This window comes from Argentina silus (genome assembly GCF_951799395.1).
Source record: "Argentina silus genome assembly, chromosome: 17".
Taxonomy (NCBI): domain Eukaryota; kingdom Metazoa; phylum Chordata; class Actinopteri; order Argentiniformes; family Argentinidae; genus Argentina; species Argentina silus.
Genome location: NC_139671.1, coordinates 9308055 through 9329221, shown reverse-complemented (window position 1 = coordinate 9329221; position 21167 = coordinate 9308055). Strand labels below are relative to the sequence as shown.

The 21167-nt window shown below is 41.9% G+C and overlaps 2 protein-coding genes across 2 annotated transcripts; one reads left to right on the top strand and one right to left on the bottom strand.

Moving 5' to 3' along the window:
* Positions 1-17: 17 nt before the first annotated feature.
* On the bottom strand, positions 18-5034 carry crnkl1 (crooked neck pre-mRNA splicing factor 1). The gene is made up of 14 exons (XM_083689018.1): positions 4881-5034; positions 4402-4554; positions 4198-4289; positions 3907-4065; positions 3530-3696; positions 3178-3356; positions 2900-3070; positions 2616-2807; positions 2462-2521; positions 2267-2347; positions 1929-2168; positions 1712-1813; positions 1321-1569; positions 18-1170 (listed from the first exon to the last, which is right to left on the bottom strand). The coding sequence occupies exons 1-14, from the start codon at positions 4926-4928 to the stop codon at positions 733-735; spliced, it is 2331 nt and encodes a 776-aa protein (XP_083545144.1). The 5' UTR covers positions 4929-5034; the 3' UTR covers positions 18-732.
* Positions 5035-5557: 523 nt separating this feature from the next.
* cfap61 (cilia and flagella associated protein 61) lies at positions 5558-21167 on the top strand (the record flags this gene model as incomplete). Its single annotated transcript, XM_083688827.1, has 25 exons — positions 5558-5700; positions 5934-6084; positions 6192-6268; positions 6653-6720; positions 6831-6951; positions 7154-7286; positions 8040-8231; positions 8349-8426; positions 8518-8648; positions 9148-9187; positions 9327-9466; positions 9648-9774; positions 10032-10109; positions 10201-10407; positions 10961-11089; positions 13444-13571; positions 15986-16078; positions 16339-16507; positions 16609-16783; positions 18148-18440; positions 18634-18961; positions 19517-19611; positions 19880-20085; positions 20741-20837; positions 20964-21167. 25 exons carry the CDS (start codon positions 5558-5560, stop codon positions 21165-21167), a joined length of 3603 nt encoding a protein of 1200 aa, XP_083544953.1.

Below are 21167 nucleotides of genomic sequence, written 5' to 3'. Positions count from 1 at the left end.
AAAACAAGGACATGAGATAAGAACACATAAACAAAGATCAGGTTTTTTATTTTGTAGAAAAAGAAAAAAAAACACAATAGAAATGTATACTATGATACCCAAAAGTTGTTCCTTTCAAATGAAACATTAACCTTAATTACTGCATTTCATCATCATCGAAATTACATCTTAGACCGACCAATTGCTCACAATTGAATATGATTGGGTTCACTGAGAGCAGTTTTGGCACCACCACTATTTTCTTTGATAAAAACAGCATATGCCGGTATGATTCTGATATGGATATCACTGTACTCTGTAATGGATGATAAAACATTTTTTTGAGAAGTATAATACTTTATTCAACACATACTCAAGTAAAAGTAAAAATACAGACTTAAAAATCTTCAAAGGAGTACAAATCCTTGAAAAATCTTCTCAATGACAGTATTGAGAGTACTCATGTATATAATGTTTGCTGCCCAGTTAACACTATTGCAATAGTGATTGAGAGCTGTTCCAATAAAAAAGACAAAAACATAAGATCTAAACATGTTTGGCAAGTGGTGTATTTACAATGAGTACATTGTAACAAATAAAACAAGGACAGGATATCAGAATGCACATGAACAAAGTTCATGAAACAAAGTTTTTTTTTATTTTGTAAAAAAGTAATAGAAATTTACACAATAAGGAGGCCCCAAAGTTGTCCCTGTTCATTATGAGTGATAATGTATTCCAGGCATGCTAAATTCAATCTTTCTCTGAATCATCCTGGCTCTTCTTGGGCTGTTTCTCACCAGCATCTTCATCACTGTCACTATCACTACTGCTGCTACTACTACCACTACTGCTGCTGTCATCGTCATCATTTCTGCTCTCCTTGGGGTCTTTTTCAGGAACAGGTTCATTGCTTTTAGCTTTTTCTGGTGATGCTGAGTCTGCCGCCATATCTGTCTCTCTAGACTCTCTACCCCTCTGCACCACTCTTTCTTCTTTTTCTTCTTTTTCCTCTTCTTCTTCCTCTTCATCCTCCTCCTCCTCCTCCTCTTCTTCTTCTTCATCCTCGTCATCATCCTGCTGTTGCTGCCTCTTCCACATTTTGGCCATAGCAAGCAGCTTGAGGTTGGGCTGGTTGGCTGCATCCTCGGGGAAGATATAATCGTAGTACTCCTCCCACCCTGCATCCGACTGATTTTTATGACATAAAAAGTAGAGGGTAATGAAGAGATGATGACTATCAGAATCACAGTACAAATCATAGTGACAAGAAAATACAAAAAAGGGGTAGATTACCCTCACCCATCTCAACACAGACATTACCCAAAGCCCAATGCTTACCCCATCCTCGGCTGTGAGCTTCCTCCTCTTCTTCACCTTCTCGGGCAGCAGTTTGCTCACCCTCTCCCTGGTGCTGTCGGAGCCAAACTCCTTCTCAAACTCCTTCCAGGACTCCAGCAGCATCAGCCGCTCTTCCTTCTCCTCACAGCTGCGCAGACCCTTGTTTGCCTCCTCAAAGATCTGCCTACACCTCTCTAGCCTATCTGAGCCATCAATGGACAGCTCAAACTGGGCATAGCTGATCCATACCTGCAGGACACAGAGACATATTGCTAAATTGTAAGATGAAATACCATTTGCTCACTTGGTAAGCAATTGGGACTGTTATCCAGGCAGTTGTGCAATTGTACTTGTAGTATTAAGACGGTGGTTTTGAGGTTAGACTACTCACTTTGACATGTTGTGTGCGCTGCAGCAGTCTCATGTAAAGGCCTCTTGTGTTGTCGTACTCTTCCTGCTCAATCTCGAAGTCAATGTAGGACTTCCACAACACCTGGAAATGTAACATGAAACAATGAGTCACATCTGGAGCACTTATGTTTTATCTATGATTATTATTATAAGTTTGATTCAAATGTTTTAAATAGGATAGCGTTAAGGAGCCTGACCTCTGGCATGTCCAGCCGTGGCTGTCCAATGGCGAGCTCAAAGATGGCACGGGCCCTCTCTGTGTCTCCCAGGATGGTCTCCAGCTCGGAGAATTTGATCCAGGTGGTGCAGTTCTCTGGGGCAAACTCCAGGTACTTCTCATAGAGCTTCCTGCATCTGTCAAACTCTCGTAGCTGCAGCTCCAGCTCGATGTAGCCTTTGAACAATTTGTTCTTCGGACATTTACCTATGCCTGTGCCCTGATAAGAGGGAGAAGACCAAAAAAAAGGGTAAACATATCAAGTATCCCAGAATACCATGAACCAACTTCAGTGATTAGGAAGAAGAGACGGCTTACCAGGCCTCGTCTGGCAGCCTGAAGGTTCTTCTGACGGATTTCAAACTGGCCGTAGAGTAGCCACATCTTGGCAAATGTGAACTGGAAGAGGAAGGATAACAAATCATGAGTATGACCATTTATAAAGAATTACTACAAGTGTTTTTTGTTTTTTTGTCATAATGTTTTGGTTTGTTTCATTTTGCCTGCTAATACCTTTTTGTGAGGGATGAGCTCAAGACATGCCTGGTATACCTGTCTCGTTCTTTCAGGATCCTGCATAAGAGAAAATTTAACCCGTCACAATCATCAGATGACCTAGCAATGTACAGATTACAGCCAACATATGAACACACAGGAGCAGGCCTACCTTGACCTCCAGTTCTTCATACAAAGCATAGTTTATCCACAGGTAAATATATCGCCTCCAATGCCTCTTTTCCTGAATGGGGGGGATGTTGGCGATGGCTCTCTCATACACATCTCTAGCAGTGTCAGGATCAGCGTCACTCTCCACCAGGCGTAGGTAATCAAACCATGCATCATAATTGTGTGGGTTTGCCTGCACAGAAAAAAGACAAAATCCAATGTTTTAAGTCCTGGGGATGGATGGAAGACTGGAAAACAATACTCTTCATGAGTCACTTGTTATACCTTGACTTCCTCCTCATACTGGAATCTCCTCTTGCTGACGATGACATCCTCAATCCCCCTCCTGTCTCCATACTTCTTCTCAAACACAGTGTAGTTCTTAAAGAGCTCCTGAGCTTGCTGCTTGGGGATTCTGTCCAGAGCATATTTGTAGATGACTCGAACCCGCTCGAACTAAGAGAAAGGAAAGGAAATTCTGTCATTCGTGTTCTGTCGACCAAGGTTAGCTGGTCAGAGGAAGTTCATGTGAAGGATATCAAGGTATGACGAATGAAATCTACCTCTTTTTGTTTCTCCTCAAATCTGGCAAAGGCCACAAAAAGGGTCTCATCGATGTGCACTTCTCCAAAGAACTCCACTGATCTCTCAAACACCTTTCTGCCATGTGCGATGTAGCCATGCTTCTCTTCAAAACGGGCATACTTGATCCAGTTCTTCACATCAGGATGGACAATCACAAGTGCACAGGAGTTAAGGCATTTAAAAGAGCCAGTGAAGGCTGCATGATAACATTAGTCCATCAATACCATCACATTGTGTCAGATTCTTCTTTCATGAAATGAATGCATTACAAGAACATTTTTTGACTGAGCAGCCACCAAAAACACAACTGGGTCAAGACAAAAAGGATATATCGCTCATAGATGGAACGGGCCTTGTCGACCTCCTTATAGCGCAGCTCAAAGTTGATGTAAGAGTGCCAGGCTTGCTCCTCTGGCTCCCATTCTGTCCAGCGCTCAAACACCTGCCTGCATCCAGCAATATTGCCCAGCATCTCCTCCATGTAACTGTACTTGTACCTAAAATGGTGAGAAACAAACAACAGCATCAACAAACAAGAGATGAGAACAAATCTACGTATTAGTTATGGACAGAAGACTGCCATGATCATTACTGAATCATTATTGAACTGAATAAAATGATAGTGAATACCTAGTCACTTTTTGAACGCAAGCTTCATTTACAGCACAAGAGTATAATCAGTTTAAGAGAGGTCTGTTGTTCAGTACCAAAACTGGTTGACACGAGGCAGGATGGTGATGGCTCTGTCCCAGATGTTGCGGGCATGGTTCACCTGTCGGTTTTTCATCTCCATCTCGGCATACTTCAGCCAAAGAGCAATGTTCCGATGGTCTACATCCAGAGCGCGCTCGTAAATAGAGCGAGCCCTAAAACAAGAGAGGGAAATATTTAGGTTGGAAGAATCCCCATCCAACTGTCAGCAATACAATTCACTTCAGGTTCCAAAGGCACAGCTACATCTTTACTAAAAGCTTCACAAACCAGAAATTAAGCATTACCTTTGGATTTCCTTCAGGCTCTCCTCCCATTGTGCGTACTTTATCCAGTTGCTAATAACTGTGCGATTCTTTCTAATATTGTCTTCAAATCCCTGTGAAAAGGAGTCCAGTGCACATGATTGTACAGGTGGCAAAAATACATGACTTGTGATTCATCACTTAGGAGAAAAATATAAACTATTCCTTAAGGTAACTAGTCCTTACCTTCCGCTTCTTCAACTTGTAATCGTTCAGCTCCTCCTCATCTGTGATCTTCTGTTTCGGCGGAGGTGGCAGAAGCTCGAGCTCCCTCTCCTTCGCCTCCCTGAGCAGCTGTTCAGCAGTGATTTGCACCTCTGCTGGAGCTTTGTTTTTCACCTGCACACATCAAACACAGTTGACAGTTCATGTTAATAAAAAATAATTGATTGACTGACCATGCTGCTAGTTTGTACATTTCTTGTGAACACATCTGCTGCTGATATTATCAATTGCATTACGTAATTTGAAGAGCATTGTCGACCCACTACCTAATTTGAATTAGCAAAATAACAGGTCGACAGTGGATTGTGTAGTAAAATAGCGGGAAGCTAGTACCCAATAGCTAGGTAACGTCAGATTGGAGCGGGCTAGTACGGTAGGCTAGCGTTGCATAGCTAAGATTAGCTGCTAAATTCGCTATCTATTTTGCAATGTTTTATTACCTTCGCCACTTTCGGTATCCTCTGTTTACCTGCCGCTGTAGATGCCATATTTCTGGCTTAAAATGTACGGCCAATGAGAAACAAAAGTAAATGGCTGTATCAATAACACACAATGAACTAGGATAAAAGTTGTGTGTATTTCTACGGCGAAGTGTGCTCCGCCATGACAGTACCCAGTATGCTTTGCGCGCAACCTATGAACTGCAACCTTTTACCCCATCGGCTTCTGTTTCTATGGTTACACATACTCATCAGTTGAAGCTAGCAAAATAGGTTCCTACTTTTAGTTGAACATTTGTCAAGCTTTTACATTTAGCTACAACTTTATTTGTAAATAATTATGCATGTTGTGGGCACCTTGGTTTGTAGCAAATCCACAATAATGCATGTGGTAGATTGAAAAGCACTTGCCAGCAACACTAGGTGAGTGAGTTTAACTGGTTAGCTAGCTATTTAGCTATTCGATTTGTCAGGTGGTTAGCTATGCACATACTGTAAGATTATGGACATATGTGACTATTATGTTATGACAACTGTAAAATGAAAATGTCTCATATACTGTAGTCTTGTTGTGTTTTGCTAGCCAGATTTCTTGTAATTGACCATCCAGTGATCTACCTTGTGTTTTCTACCTTGTGTTTTCAAGAACCTTTTCCCATCTTCAAAATCAGAAAAAGATGAGGACTATAACTTCTTCAGGGGGCAAAGTTGAAACTGTGACTGTGAGGAGAACAGAGTCAGCGGATGCTCAAGAGATCACTAAGCTCATCAGTCCTGTCACAGTGGCAGTATTTGGAAGAGTAAATGTCATTTATTTACTGTAAGTGTTCATTAAGTCAAATCCAGCTTTATTTTTGAGTGGTTGATTTATCCATGTGTGCCAACTGCAAAGCATGCAGCATATTTAACTCATGGATGGATATGACAGACTTTGGCTGTACATTAGTTGAATAATGTCTCATATAAGAATGCATAATTATGCATGAACCAACCAATAACATTACACATTACAATCAATTCTAGCCTCACAGTGTGTACTGATGATGTTTTCAGAGAGAAGGCCAATCTGGCAGTGACCCTGACCAATGCAAAGAATGAGATCCTGGCTCATGCTGCCTTTTTTGACCACCCCATTGGAGACCTTGTGGATCAAGCTTGTTGGGAACCATTGCTGCATGACCATTTCAGCACTGAAAAATGCACAGTTTGTATCACGAGATTTGCTATCACAAATTAAGATATACTAAAAGACATAACTCTAAATCCTCTCTACAGCATCAGTGATTTAACTGTATTTTCCTTTTACGACAGCCTCTGAACACACTCTTCCTGCAGTTCTTTGTGGCACAACCAATCTTCTCTATTGCGAGTGCTAAAGAGATTGTAAGGTAAAAAGTTGTTCTCAATGTATAACCTGGGCTAATACACAGTCAGCACAGAACAGGGTAGCAGAGTAATCAGTACCAACTGGGGTTATGTAACAGGTCATAATCATATAGCAAGCCTGTCATAACTTGATAAAAAAAGATAACATGTTCTTCTCATAATATAGCATAATTAACCTGGGTAATAATCTTGTTTGTGGAAAAGACTGATACCAGAATTCTTATACCACATAGACCAATTCCAATTCTAACTTAATTCCACAGCCATTCCATCAAATTTCAAATCCCAGAAATTAGATTCTTGTGATTTGATTTTGTATGCATTGTTAGTTCTTGACAGGGTGATCGATTGTGCAAATAGATAAACGCCTACATGTCCTATTACAGAACTGTCTTCAATGCCATCACAGAGCTGCAATACATCTGCTTGGTCACCCCAAACAGTAGTTGCCCAGGTGAGAAGTTGTACATACAGTAATTCCTTTGAATATTGGATATTATTGATTTCAAAAAGTAAAAGTGTCAGTTAATCATCATTCACAGCATTGCCTACTGTATGTTTTAGAGCCTGCACTGGTGGAGATCTTTGAGCCTATGAAGAGCCTCAAGGATCTGGGGCGCCAGTGCTCAGCATTCGTGTGCCACAGACACAGCTATTGCCCAAGGCTGCATGTCCGCAGAGCCAGGTCCTCACAATCACTTAACCTACAGCATATCTACATTCTGTATCTAGTGTATACACACCTACCAATACATTTACTCTCAGATTTAGGTTTTTAATTGAATTTGTTCATAAGGGCTCTTATTTTGGCGGAAGGATTGACTTATGATGCGTGGGTTGCCATCGTGATGACAATCAGAAAATCATTCGTCAGGCTGTTGTTACAGGGTGGAAGATCATGACGACCTCACACACATATTTGCAGAGCAGACCAAGGTACTAACGGGCTCCTATGGACCTTATTTCCTTGCTGAGCTCATAGAGGCTCAGGATGAGGGAAACCATGCAGCTGTTTGTGAGGTTAGTTTTGTTTACTATTATTTATTTGTTGTCATGAGTTATACATTTATTTTTAAGTGCATTCCTAAGGTTAGAAAAATACAAATTTTGTTCTTTCTGAAGTTGTTTCTGTTCGTTTTTATCATTTGGCATCAGTCATTTTGGATCCTTTGTACAGAGCAGTAAGGCCATTTAAAATGTAATAACGGGGCTGCAGATGCTTTCGCCTGGTTCACAGGAATCCTGCTGGGGTGCATTCCCCCAGGACTTAAAAGATGACAGATCTTTCCTCCCCTCCCTGCAACTCAAGCTGACATGTGTTCATGGCAACATATGGTAGATGAGAGTTGATATTCTGCCAAGACATGCTCTCACTGAACATATTGTGTCCAGACATCTGTAGCATTTTGGGGGTTTTGTCTGAATGTGTTCACCATTCAGAGAACAAAACAGCAAAACATTGCCCTAGAGGATTATACCATTCAGGCTTCTTTCTCTTAAGAACATCATCAATTATTCCACACATTATTGTTCACTTTAATTTGAACAGCCTGTGGTTTACATTTGATAACCAACCGTATTTTATGTTCCACACCTCAAATTAAAGCTGTTGCCCAATGTTGTACTGTATGTCTGTTTTTGTTTTGCACAAAATAGGCCTAATTGGTCAACTTTTAAAGTGGCACAAATATTTTAAAAGTATTTATACAGCCTATAATCACACTATAATCACACTATATTGACCGTGTATGTGCTTTTGTGTTGTCTATGCAGAATGAGGGAACTGCTATTGGTTTTATCAGTGTGAGCAGTGACATCAATTTGAAGCTACTCAACGAGTGCTTTGAGCTCGGGCCATTCTGCGGTCTCTATAAACCTAGCCCAGAGGACCTGCCTGAGCTGGGTCCTGACCCAGAGGTAGAGGGGGAAACCCACGCCATCAGCCCACAGAGTCCCACTGAACTGGTACAGTATGGCCAAGTAGGATGGATGTGTGCAAAATTAAAATCACCAACACTATATGACAGATATGCGATTGTCATACACATCTAATGTATTGGTTTTGATTACATGTGTTGTAAGGTATCACAAGATGTTGAACAAACTGAGGACTTGGGGACAAGTGAAGACATCACAGAAATACCTAGTGAAGTATCAGAGGTAAACCATAAACATTTGTTGGCACTTTCTTGACTTTCATGTGCTCTTCTTTGTCTCTCTCATGGGTGAAATATTGTTACTTTCATTTCAGCCAGAGGAAGCCCAGGATTGTGCTGCAGAGTACAAGGATTTAGATGAGACGCAAGAAACAAGAGTCTGCTCAGACATATCAAATGCCTTTTGTATTCAGTTATTTGTCATTGACAAGAAATTTGAAATGAGGTAAGTTCAGAAGAAGGTCACAACCATAATTTCAACGGCCATGTAATTATTCTGGGCTTAGGCGTTTAGAAAAAGGACAGAATATATTCACATTAATCAAAGATGAACCAATTTTATTATTGCATTCTGTACTTCATAAATACTCTTAATTTTCATGGCAGACTTCCAGTGTATATCAGTCATGTGCTGTGAAAAGCAAAGAGACTGATTGTTAGTTGACTCCTGCTGGGTGCCTCTTTCTGTCGCCTTGCTCCCCAGCTGTTATAGAATATGGAATCCAGTCACTCCCCACAGAGAATGAGCATGTAATTAATGAGTGTGGTGCTTAAAGTGACAGCAACTTGAAGGAGAGAAAGTTGAGACCAATGGGCATTGTACTGAAATGAGCAGATTGGTTGGCCAGTTGTTCTGCTGCTGTGATCTCTCATATTGGCTCAGATTCTGGCTTTTGGCAAAGACACATTTTCGCTAAACTTCCCTCATTCATCTCCTTCCACAGATCGGTGGACTTTCTGCCTAATATATTCAAACTTTTCCCTGTAAGTACAGTATCGCCATAGACTTTGAGTAATATTTAAAAGAAGAAAAAAAAAAGAAAAATGTTACAATACCTCCTTATTGTGGATGTTCTTTGAAACTGAAATAATGTGATGAAGCCAATCGCATTGTTCTCTACAGGAACGGGATTACTGCATCATCTCTGTGCCAAAGCTGGCCCCTGAGTTTCCCCTCCTCCAGAGCTTCCTCAGAGTGGTACCACACCACACCAGCAGCCTGCCCCAGGAGCTCTACATCTTCCACCGCTCTGGCCTGCTCAAGTGTGTAGTCCTGTGTAGTGTAGTTTTAGTACAATGCGTACATCTCAATATTTATCTCACAAAGATCAGACTCGTATTTAGTGGAGAATTAAAGAAATAAACATGTTTTGTTGGGGAAATTCCCAAGTTGTATGAAATAGAAATTGCTTGTAGAATGTCAAGCATGGTGTTGTGTCCTCAGGATGTTTGACGTGAGGATGGCAGTGTCTGCAGATAGGCCTGCTGTCTGTACCATGGTGAAGAGGCTCAGCCTCCATGAGTCTCTGCTGGAGGACCTGGACGTATTTTACCAGGCCCGCCGAGACCCGGTTAGTCAGAGTCAAATCAAGCTACTGCCAGTTTAGTAAACCACATTTTCAGACATGATTGACACCCCAGCTGTCAGACATGGCTTTGACAGAGATCCAAAACAGATAATTACTATTGAAATGAAAATGGAAGGATTTTCATGTGTGTAGTGCTCAAGCTGGGCTGATCTGCCAGGTCTTTGAGGATGCTCTCTACACCCAATGGGCTGTCATAGTTCATCTCTCCCTGTCTCTCTTTCTCACTCTCTGTCTTCCAGGATGGAACACCCGTGCAGGCTTTTGTGGCCCAAGTGCAGAACCAAGTAGTGGGGATCATAATCATTCGAAACGAGGAGGTAATAATTCCATGTTCTTGTCTTTAACACTAGACAGACTAAATGGATATGTTGCTGACATACAGTATTGTACTAAATCTCTCTCTCTCAGAATATAGATTACATTCGAGCCAATTACAACATTGAGGATTTCATCTACTTCAGCCATCACCGCTACGAGGAGCACGGCCAGTTGTGTCACTTTGCCCTCAACCCCATCTTCCAGCACTATGCCAAACACTTCCTCAAGGAGGCGCTACGACAGGCTCACAAATCCTGCCTTTACTACCCCATCTACCCCTCCTACCACAGCCAGAAGGTGAGAGGATCGGCCAGACAACCATCAAGGCTGTATTGACTTTTTACTGTGCCCATTCCACTGTGTGCTCAGTTACCGATATTCATTAGTGCGATGTTCCTCAGTGCCTGCTCACTCCTCACCATCCCTCCCTGGGGTCAGGGCAGCAGGTGCTGCTAGGATTGGCAGCTCCACCTCTCTGGACTGTAATAAGACATTTCCTCACTGTGTAGAGGCCTCCACTTCCTCTGCTAATTACCTTTTGCAAACATGCACCAGATTGGGAGATGATGAGGTGTAAATAGAATAATGGAAAAACTAACAAGAAGAGAGAATCAGCAGCATTTGGGGAGTAGATGAAGAATGTGCTTTGACAGCCATGATAGAGGTGTTTCTGTTGAATGGAAATGCACATTAATGGTGTAATCGTGTAAGCCAACCTCTTCATCAGATCTAATTATCACCCTGGCATCTGTTTGTTGCCTCCCCTGTATCAATGGTATAGTGTAGCCTCAGAATCGGGTGTGGGGTCGCTGGGTTCACCTGACACTGTGCCCTCGTCCTCTCCACTCAGAACTCCTGCGCCCACTACTTGACCTCTGTCCTGAACTGCATGGTCCCTTTGCGCCCGCGGCGCCAGATTGTTTACCCTCTGGAGGAGCTGAGCATCAATGCCCCATCCAAGCAGATCACCAAGGACCAGGTGGGCACAGCAGCAGCTGGTGAAGTGGGTTTAACATGCCAGGGAATGCAGATGAGCAAATATGAAAGTTTACAGTTTAAAGAATGAGAGAGGGAGAGAGATAATATGAGAGTGAGCAGAGAGTAGGGAGAGAGAGAGCAGACAAAGCATCCATGATGTGAGTAATTAATTTGCCCACAAGAGGGCACTGCTTTAAAATTGATGGGCTCCCTTTTAAAAATGATACACAGAGAAGTGTTTTTAACTCAGAGCTACGGAATTGTGGATAGGAGCAGTTAAAAGAGATTCTGATGAATGAAATTGAAAAGTTATTTAATGCAACTGTTGCGTTTGAATTATTCAATCAAGTGTAATGCACTGCCTGTACGGACGACATTTGACTGTGCTTCAACATATGCGCTGAATATTGCACAGAATAGGTTGTTGTTTTTTTGTGGTACTGTACAGTATTTTTCTCAGTATTCTTTCCAGTCTGTCCACACCTTATGGTATTTTTTAAAGAGTTTATTTTATGTAGACTAGGGGAGCAGATGGTTCCTCTGATAGATGGTTTGGCACGTTTGCCACTGCTGTTTAATAAGTAAAGCAGCATACACCACTTATCCATCAATAGCTATATAGTGTCCCAATAGCTTCATCTCCCCAACGAGCTTTCTCTCCTTTCCACTATGATGATCACTGATCTGGCAGTACTGGTAACCTATCCATTCATTATTTTCATTTGTAAGGCAATAAAGCAAATAGGAAAGAAAGCCATTTGGAGTTAGACCTAGACCTGGACATACCTGTACCTGCTTAATCAACCCCCCTACGTTTGCTCAGAGGATACACTGCAAATGTGGCAAATTCAATGTTGTACTAAAGCACAACTCATGAGTTAGGTCCTACGTTCTTGTTTTTACTGTCACCAATCACTGCACATTCCTTTTTACATTGGTCTGTCTTCATTGTCCTCATTATCCTGTATTCATTATCTAACATGCACGGCATATTCTGAGCTGTCAGCACAGTGTGCAAGCACAGTTATGCAACATGTTGGTGTGCTTTTCAGTGTTATTGATTCAACCCCTCAGTGCAGTATGCTTTCCCATATGTGTCACATGCGTGGCAATCCCCACTCTCAGTGCATTAGCAGATACACCTGCATACACCGCTTCAGCCCATGCGATTTAAGACCTCCATTTAGTAACACAGCAACCACCATTTCCAGGCTGCTCTGTAGATAAGAGTGTGCCTCACAGCTTTGTATGCCTGGGGTCCAGCACAGATGTATTAATCAGATTTAAAGCACCTGTTCCCTCTCTGTCAATATGGGATCATATTACACAGCACCATGGTCACAGCACTGGGCCATTATGTTGGAGAAAGGTTAGGCACCTCCACTAGGATGAGGACAGCTGCACCTGCTCCACGCTACCTACCAGCAGATGAAAAATCTATCTTATCTAGTGTATTAGATGTGATTATTTGGGGGATTTACAAAGCAAAGTAAAGATGTGAGTAGCTTGGGTCAATTATGTTGACTCATTGGAATAGCTGAAAGATACAGTTTTATTGTTTTATTTGTCTTATGAATTCCAAGTTATTACCTATTTTACGTGGTTCTGTATTTATTTTCTAGAACAGAGCAGGCCCGACAAGAAATGATAGATATTAAGCGAAGTTAATTCCACCCCTAGGTTTTCCATTCTTGTTACTTGCTGCCATTTTCCATCCAACAAGTTGTATTGTGGAACCAATTTACCTAATTATGAATGCTCAAGGCCCAATTAGCACACGTAGATCACTGTGAGATTATTAGTGATCCATGGCAGCTTTTGGGAGTTGGAACATTTTGTCCATAACACAATGTTCCCTGTATTCATTCCAATTTTTCACCTTGAGTTTAATATTTCGACATTTGGAAATGTCTTTTCAATAGGGCCAATGCTTATAAATGTGAGTATTCAGGTAGGAGGACTAGCACTCACCGTGTTTCACTTAATGCCTCTGGTGGAACCATCTAACATTTACAAATGTTTATATGTTTCTTATGAACACTGCTGAAAGAATATTAGGATTTCGGCTGAAAGCTGGTGCTCTCTTTTAGACAGTTAAGTGCTCAGAGAAATTCCCATTTCAGTGCTTTAGGCCATTGTTATTCAAAGAAACTGAAGTGGAAAAATTAGGCGAACATTATTTACAGCTTTTAGGAATTCAGTAATTATATTTGCCATCTATTTATTAAATTACTGAAATGACAGAATGGCATCCAGTACATTGTGTGAAATGAACCTTAAAAGGCTGTGCCTTAATCCTCTCAAGTTATCAAACAGTTGAGTCTGACTGCCACTATCCCTCTCTTTTCCCATAAGGTACCTTATGCACTCAACCACATAAACAGAAAACTTACCATGGAACCAAAAGTCACCATCAATGCCAGGATAGTTGTCGTGGGGGCATCTGACACTGGCTTAGCTTTGCTGCAGGTGCTTGCTTTCTGGTAAGTGTTGAGTTTCATAATTTTATTAGAATAAAAAAAAAAAAACTCATAGCATGTTAAATGAGATGTACTCTAGAGATGATTGTAATTAGTGGGAGTGACCTGAAGGCATTAGAGGAACAGATTGTGCAGCTCTAGCAGCAGTGATTACCAGAAATATGAGTAGGGTGCATACCCAAAGCAACATGTGTGAAAGCAACACAATCCCCTCTCTAGCTTCACCATGATCCCAACTTCCTAACAAGGCCATCTCTATAATCAGATTACTGTTATGGAGGCTGATCTTTTATGGTTGCGTTCAAAGAAATACCACCGTCACCACTTTTGGTATTGTTGTTTTTTTGCATAGTCCTAATTAGTGTTCTTCACTCCCAGTCCTGGAGGGATTCAGTGTGTGTTTGCCCAATACTGCTGTTACCCACTTGATTCAGCAAGGTCTTCTTGATGATGACGTAGATGAATGAGGTGTTGAAGCACACGTCTGGGAAAAATGTCTGCATACAATGTTGGGTACAGAATACTGGTCAAATGCGTACTGTATGTATGTCAATAGCATTCACTTTAAGAACTTTCGATTTTTCCATCATTGGTCCCTTATATTCCTGGAAATGTCACCAGAGCTTTTGGCACAAAGTGGGGGCGTTACATGTTTGTATTCATCCTTGCTCTGAGATTAACTGTTCCACCAAACAATAAGGAATTTAGCCCTGCTGATTCGCAGCGAGTCGATAACTGCCAGGCAACCAGGTCATTGTGTGTGGAAGTGAAAGAGTGGAGTGTGCATAACTCAGGGTGGGGGGTTGGCAGGCAGGGGCGGCGCGGCGGGCACACAGCTGCCTGGGGCTGGCATTCAGGAGGGCCACGCTGGCCCTTTAATTAGCCACTCCACTGTTCTCCTGTCAGGGATCTTCTGCAGTGATCTGTGTTTGCTGTCACTAATGAGTTGACTAATGAGGCAGTTAGTGTCCACTAAACTAATGCTAAGGCGAGCACTGCAGTGGTCGGGTGAGTGATGGGTCAGCTTGGGCCTGCTGGGCCCCCTTATCAGCCCAACCCAAACGGCTGGCCTCCAGCTTTCCATCTACTCATTGAGGCCTAGGCCACCCCCACTCCATTACTCAATGGGACAGGGTCAGAACGTGGAGCAGGGCAGACAGATAAAGACACATGGGGTGGCTCGCCGGCTCTACTTGGTCAGGGAGCAGGGTCACAATGGCCGTCTGTCACTGCCTGATAACAGCAGAAATCCAGGAGCTGGTAATTTGGTCACGTCCAGACCCTTAATGTGCTGTGACTTAAACCCACCTTCTGGCTCAGATTAACAAGGGAAGTTTGATTGAGTATACCGTAGTTGAACTCAAGGCTATTTATTCTATACATTTACAAATAGTGAGTAAGTCTGTCATAATTCTTTTTTTTGCTCTTTTTTTTTATTATTTTAGTTTATTTCACTATTTGACTATCACTACTATATTTCAATTGGTTGGTAAGGTATTTTTCAAGTGCACACTTATATTCAGTGCATTCATTACCCAAAATCAATTACTTTTCCTCATAAATGCCACATGGATGTAAAGAGTCGTTGAGTACTGGAAAAAGTGCTATACAAAATACATTATATTATATATATATATATGATTATTTTTATTATCATTATTATTATTGGTGGACCTGCAGGCGATCTCAAGCTTGACATTACATGGCCTTGCTCTGTGTACAGCTTGTCTTTTTCACTACACACTGAGGCTTTCTCTGGTGTATCACTGACAGAGATAATGCCCTTTTGGCACTGACAGAGAGGACATTTACATCACAAGAGACCTTTTACACTAGGAGTAAATGCAAAAGTGGGACACTACAGGCCGGAGACAAAGGAAGGGCTATGAGGCCTTGAGAATACACTATTTGAATGTATACCAATGTAGATTAAATGCTATAGGGAATTAAAGGTTAGTGCATTCATCTGCCCCCTCAGCTCCCAGAGAATAAAAACACACCGCTTCTGCTAATTACTGACAGATTGTTGTGTATCCTTCCTGGAACTGATGATTAATGCGACTTGATTTTCTTGACTACATGGAACAGGACGTTGGAACACTGAGTGATAATCATTGGTGGAACACTGCTTTTGAGCATTAGTTTAAGAACACGGTAGTATTTATGTTGAGGTATGTGTTAATCATTTCTCAGAAATCCATTTGTCATCACTCATGCCGTGTATGCTATATAGAGCACTCATTATGTGGAAATGGCTGACTCCTTCTCCTGTTGCTGTTCTATATATTCTCAGACTGACATCCTGATGCTGTTCTATGCATTCTCAGACTGACATCCAGATGCTGTTCTATGACGAACATTCGTGGCTGAGGGCCTATAATCCTCATAGTAAACAACTTGTTCCATTCTCTCTCCAGCCCTCATCTGAGGTTCAACAACATGACCCTGATCTCAACACATGGCTTCCCAGACTACTATAACAACGAAAATATGAGATTTCTGTCTACAAGGTGAGACTCGCATTCAATCAGGCATACACTGTTGACTGTCACAATGAATGTCAGTGGACCCAATCGGACCGAATCATTGTGTCCTTTGTGTGGATGTCCAACCAAACACTGCAAATGGTCTGATCCCCAACCATACTGTATAGACCTATCCAAGATATCTTTCAATGGACTCCATGAAAGCTTCAACATACAGTGCTATAGAATGGACATCTGTTGTTGAGTGTGACTAGCTGACTAACTTTACTCCACTGCCCACTCAGCCATGGCTACAGTGACAAGGACCATGCCCAGCTGTCTCTGCGCTCTTGGATCAACGTGGTGACAGGCAAGATGACGGGCATCGACAGAGCAGCCAAGCACGTGCTGGTGTGTGGGTCCAGGAAGGTGCCTTATGACCACCTCATCCTCTGCACAGGCCAGCAGTATCAGGTTAGAGGAACAAACATCAGAAGTATTGCTATGCCATAACACTGTGTCAATGTTTCTTGGCATTGTACTTGTATAATGCTACGATGCTGTTTATGCTGTAGGTTCCTTGTCCATCTGGTGTGGATATAAGCTTTCTTACTGCAAACGGCGAGCTCCCAGTCCAGCCCAGACGTAGATACACCGGACCTGTTCCATCCAACCTATTCACCCTCAATGACCACCACGACTGTGTGGCAGCATACCACTGGCTGCTGAACAACTTTGTGAAGCTGGAGGGTATGCACAGGCCACGTTCATTCATCTCCACCTGTGTGTCATTATTCAACAGAATGTATACACAGCTGCCAGTGTGAATAATTACGGTCTCATTAGTCTGAGGGACATCTTTGATCTCTCTGAACCAGGACTGCCTCCGCCATCCATTTACAGGACCATATCATTTTCTCAGAGACACGATTTTCTGCTGATTAACAGACTGATGTCAATTAGCAGAAGTAGTCTCTTTCTCTGAAAGAAAAGGAGATGTACAGTGACTCAGATTACGTCTATTATATTGACTAATTAAGGGATCAGTTCATTATGAAATAAATCATTAGTGGATGCAAATTACTCCATCTAAAGTAGACAGCCTCAATGTAACAAAAATAATTAATAGTTAAGTAGAACCTTTACTTTACTTGCCCCTTATGCAATATATGAGTTCTGACCAAATCTATGGAAGGCAGGAATGACAATGATATAAACTGTAAAAACAGAACAAACATGTAAAGCAAGCATACAAGCATACATAGCAGTGTTTGTAGTAGCAGGGCTGTAGCTGTCCACATAAGCATTTCAGCACCATGGACAGAGCCAATGCAAAGCCCTGTCAAGTGGCATGCTTCAGTGAACTGTTCCTGCTTCTACAAATGGACAAATTTTATGCTTACAGTTCTATCATCCAATCATCGGAAGTATATTTAGAAAATATGACAGTATTTATCCTATGTGTGTGCTGTACATTTTGCATCTCAATATTTGAGACCAATGATCAATATATCATAACTTTAATTTAGGAAATTTGAAGCGGGGGGACAGTAATATACTATGCAATTTGATAATTTATTCATCTCTGTTTGCAAAAAGCCATTTCATAGCCTTTTTGCAGGCCTTGTCTCCCTATTCACCTGGATCGCATTGGATTGATGTCCCTCCTATTTGAGATAATTAGCCAAAGGTCAGGAGTGCTTGTGGAGAGCGAGAGCACTTTTAATACTGTGCATCAAATGCTAGATTAATTTAGGCTTAACTGAATTAAGATCCTTAGATACCTATCATTATTATTAGCATTGTTGCCTTTGTATTAAGGTATCAGCTGAGAGAGGCTGATTTCTAAGAATTTGAAGGTCAGTTGAACAGCCTCTCATCCCTCCCACAGTTCTTCACAGACAAGAGAAGATAACCTCTTTGTGTAGTTACCTTGCGCCCTGTTGCCAAGTGACCCTTCCCTGCCACATAACATATGAGACATTCTGCAGGGCTGTAAAAAAATCTGCTAATCCTCCTCTTGTAATGGTGAATTGCATCAAGCTTGCTGTTAATATGTTTAGTTTTTTGATTAGTGATTGTTGGGTGTTGTTATCCTCTTTACCGTGGCACAGGTAATGCCATAGTCTATGGCAACAGCATAGATGTTTACACCTGCGTGGAGACTCTGTTATGCCTGGGTGTCCATGGCTCTCGCATCCACCTGGTCCAACAGTCCATGGAGGGCCCCAGCTCCTGCTTCAGCGACCCTACAGTGGAGAAGGCTGTGAAAAAGACCTTGGAGAAGAGTGAGGTCCATGTCTACCACACCTGCTTACTGGCCCAGATGAATGATGGACAAAACCCTGAGCCTCTCACTACAGTCTCCTTCACCACAGATAGTCAGCCCCTCCGACTAGAGTGCTCTGTAAGTCCATATTGAAAGTGACCAAAAATGTGGAGTCCTAGTGGTATATCATAACCTCATATAAGAATAAATACATTTGGTTAATAATGGGAAAAACATTTTTTTGGTATTTTCAATCTGCTTTTGTCCATAGCAAAATGGTCAGTCACTGTCTCAACATAAAACTGTAGTAAAACTTGATTTCTCCCTGTAGGTTTTTATGAACCTGTCCTCCAAAGGGGTGGATTATGATGCTTTTAAGACCATCAATGATGCCTGTCTGGTGTATGACGGCCGGCTGGTCATAGACACTACCTTTCACACCAACGACTCCACCATCCGTGCCGCTGGGCCTCTCACCAAGTTTGCCCGGCGCTACCATGCCGACCAGTGGTCCCACTCCAACTTCAACTCCAGGGAGGTGGGCCAGGAGCTGGCCGCTGTGCTGCTGCCCTTCTTCGACCCCACGCTGGAGCCCACCATCAACCCCCCAGCTGACGTGGACCGCCTCATCCCCATGTACACTCAGGCCAAGATTCAAGGTCTGTGACCAACTCCAAAATAGCCTGAGCAACAAGGTTCATCCATGTGTGTTATAATCTGGTCTATGATTATACCACACTGTTTTTCTGATTTATTCAGAACCACATTTTGGTGCATTGCTTATCCATCCCATCTCATGTATTGAGATGGGATGGATGGTCTGTTCAGGATAATTTACCACAGCGAGTAGTTTTACGTAACATTGTGTAGTGCCATGGTTATAGAATCTCTGAGGCACTCACGCTAGAGAATCAAACAATAATGGACTTGCCCACAATGCCCGATTGTGTATTTCACATGGTAAACAAGGTTGTGTCACACGGTACATGAACAATACAACCACTTACAGTATCTATGTCCTATTATGACAAAATAAATATCCTTGAAATGTTCCGAGTGGTTTGTTATACGCCCAGGCATTTTATTTCACTGTTCATTCAAAATCAGTCCAGTATATATACGACATGATATATGTACATTGTTTTTTGACCTCAGTAAATGCATACAGTTCTGTTGATCCCTCTATCTATTTTAATTTCCTTCTTGTTATAAAGGTGGGAGACTGCCAGGAGGATACAGTTATCTCCATGTAACCAAACCAGCCATCCATACTGCTATAACAGGGCCATCGGCAGTTCCACAAGTAGGTGTCTAACAAGTTCCTACTATTGCCTTCCTCCAAATGCACTGGCGAATGCCTGATGCATTGCAATGTTTATTTAGTCAATAATAAATGTTCCTCTTTGACTCAATTTAAACTGTACATTTTGGAGGTTAAGAAGATCTATTGATTTTCTCTCAATTACTGTATTGTTAGAGACCACTAATAAGATATGAAAACAATATGGTTTATTCATAAGATGTGATATGAATATTACTATTATTAACTATTAACTATTATTATCTGTGTTTTCCAGGGAAGACAGATTTTGACTGGCCGAATAGAGACTGGGAACTATTTCCACCTGCATCTGAACCAGTATGACATGGTAGAGACCATCACCTGTCTGTCACTGAAGCCCTTCCCAGTGTCCAACTACCTGTGTCTCTATGGCAAACATGAGCGGCTGCTGAACAGGCTGTGCTCCCGCTACGACGAAGGCCTGGTTCATGACCTCTACAGGTAGGGACATTTTCAGCACCATACGGGAAGAGAAAAGAGTCAAAAGGGACTTCCAGATAACAAAAGATACAATTATATTTCAAACGTTTAAAGAAAGGATCACGAGGCAAATAAGGATTGTTTTCATTTTAGGAAACCAGGAGTTAAATCCACATATCAATTTGGCAGCTCTTTTAGAGGTCTTCCTTGAGATATATTTCTTGGCAATATTTCCTGGTAGCAGTTTGATATCTATGTGTGGGTGACCTCATTACTGATGTTTCAACACAAGCGACCCAAAGATATAGCAGCCATTGTCCCTGAGTCTAATCTGTTTATGCAGGTCCCCAATCTGCTTTTCTGGTCTGTGGGGAGACAATGGCTTAGCCACCCTGCAGAGGTCATAAGGCTCTCTAACACTTATTAAATCTGGATTCTTCACTGGGCCTTGTCATGGCACTGAATGAGGCCACTCTCAATGTCATTATTGAAGCTGACTGAACATCATGAACCGTTAAAATAATTGATTGACCATGCTGTTGTTGGGCGTTATTAGACAAACGGGCTGAGTTGTGCGTGGGTGTTTGTCTGTTTGTCTGTGTGTGTGTGTGTGTGTGTGTGTGTGTGTGTGTGTGTGTGTGTGTGTGTGTGTTAATTTCATGTATGTCTTTTGCAGCTACTTTAGGGAGAAGTGGTGTCTGGCATTATATCACGATCGTTTTTCAGACTTTGAGCAGGAAATACGCCAGATCATGGATTCAACAAAAGTGCAGGTATGATTGCTTTATTTATGCTTTTACAAGATACATTGAATCTTGTCCATTAATTTTATTGTTTTTTATTGCTTTTGTTTTCCTTCGTTTTCCTTTTTGAAACTCAGCCTTTCTCTTTTTCTCAAGGACAAAAATGATTCAGTGTCCATTCCAGAACTCATTCAGAGGATGGTGGATGAGAAGCTGGACATTTCTGAAAATCCAACGCTGTTCCTCAAAAGGGTGTTTGAGGAGAGTGGGGGGTTGGCTTCCCTGAAGACAAGCACTCTCAATTACCTGAGGTACAACAGATACCACCTGACCATGTATGCCCAGCCTGGACTACTGTGA

Coding starts and splice junctions, on each gene's coding strand:
- crnkl1 (XM_083689018.1), bottom strand. CDS start 4,928: ATGGCATCTACAGCGGCAGGTAAACAGAGGATACCGAAAGTGGCGAAG. Junction 3,071..3,177: donor TTGAGGAGAAACAAAAAGAG/GTAGATTTCATT, acceptor CCTTTCTCTTAG/TTCGAGCGGGTTCGAGTCAT. Junction 1,570..1,711: donor AGCGCACACAACATGTCAAA/GTGAGTAGTCTA, acceptor TGTGTCCTGCAG/GTATGGATCAGCTATGCCCA.